The following is a 1,033-nucleotide window of genomic DNA, read 5'->3' on the forward strand; positions in this document are numbered from 1 at the left end:
TAACCCATACACTACGCATAAACCCAGAACACAGATAGAAAGCAGTATATATGAGAAGGTAAAGAGTACCCGCTTAAGAAACAGCAGCGCAGGCTTTGCGATGAACTAAAAAGAAAATAATAACAAACAAAACATGCGATGGAGGGGAATGTAAGAGCAGCTGAACGAGTGCATGCACATCAGTGTCTATACAGCAAAACAAATACACGAGGCAGCATGCAAAACAGAGGATGAAGACGACAGCCCCAAATCTATATAAGACAGCAACACGGAATACATATATACACAAACAAACATGCACACGCCGCCAGCAGCAGCACAGCAGGAATAGCAGCAACAACAGCTGCAGCAGCACCTGCAGCAACGAGTCCTTGAGCTGTTCAACTTCTTCTTCTATAATGCAAGTGTCAAGCACCAACACAAATAGAGGTGGCGGCAGCAACTGTGTGCCTGCTGCTGTTGCTGCTGCTGCTGCTGCTGCTGCACTGCTGGGTAAAGATAAGCTTGGCGGCAATATGTATTCTATTGTCGGGTACAGCAGCTCCGCAGGCAAGTTCTGTAGGAAACAACACAACAAAAAAAATTTTTTTTTTTCGCTGGTTACCTTCACTTCTGTCTCAGCTGTGCGCACCATCAACCAAATACAATCGAAATATATAGACAAAGAAAAGAGAAACAAATATATACGTGTTTAATAAGAACAAACTGAAAAAAGTTTTACTGTACATGCAATAGGTGAATACGCTAAAGTGCAACAAACAAATACAAGATGATAGTATAAATGTATACACAAAATATACTACTGACGGCGACACAAAAAACGAAGAGAGAAACAATGCTAACAGCAATGCTCAGAACCCCCAAGAGACCAGCACGGAGCCAGAGGGAAGAGGCAGCAATAGACAAATACACAATACACCCAACAACCACTCAAAGGAATTAAAAGAAAAAGCAATACAAACAACAAACCCAATAAACTATAATATAAGCAGAGGAGAAAACGAGAAAAAAAAAAAAAAAAAAAAAAAAAAAA

The 1,033-nt window shown here is 40.5% G+C and overlaps 1 protein-coding gene across 1 annotated transcript in view; it reads right to left on the reverse strand.

The window, feature by feature from the left end:
* EMH_0045890 (protein transport protein Sec23, putative) overlaps positions 1-634 on the reverse strand; it is a gene marked incomplete at both ends in the record, with an annotated part of 7,810 nt that extends 7,176 nt beyond the window's left edge. Inside the window, 2 exons of the mRNA XM_013496113.1 lie at positions 356-556; positions 605-634. Of these exons, the coding sequence (XP_013351567.1) occupies positions 356-556; positions 605-634 (231 nt within the window). The remainder of the gene's footprint in view (positions 1-355; positions 557-604) is intronic.
* Between the last annotated feature and the right edge of the window lie 399 nt (positions 635-1,033).

This window comes from Eimeria mitis, genomic scaffold (assembly GCF_000499745.2).
Source record: "Eimeria mitis Houghton genomic scaffold, Emh_scaff1920, whole genome shotgun sequence".
Taxonomy (NCBI): domain Eukaryota; phylum Apicomplexa; class Conoidasida; order Eucoccidiorida; family Eimeriidae; genus Eimeria; species Eimeria mitis.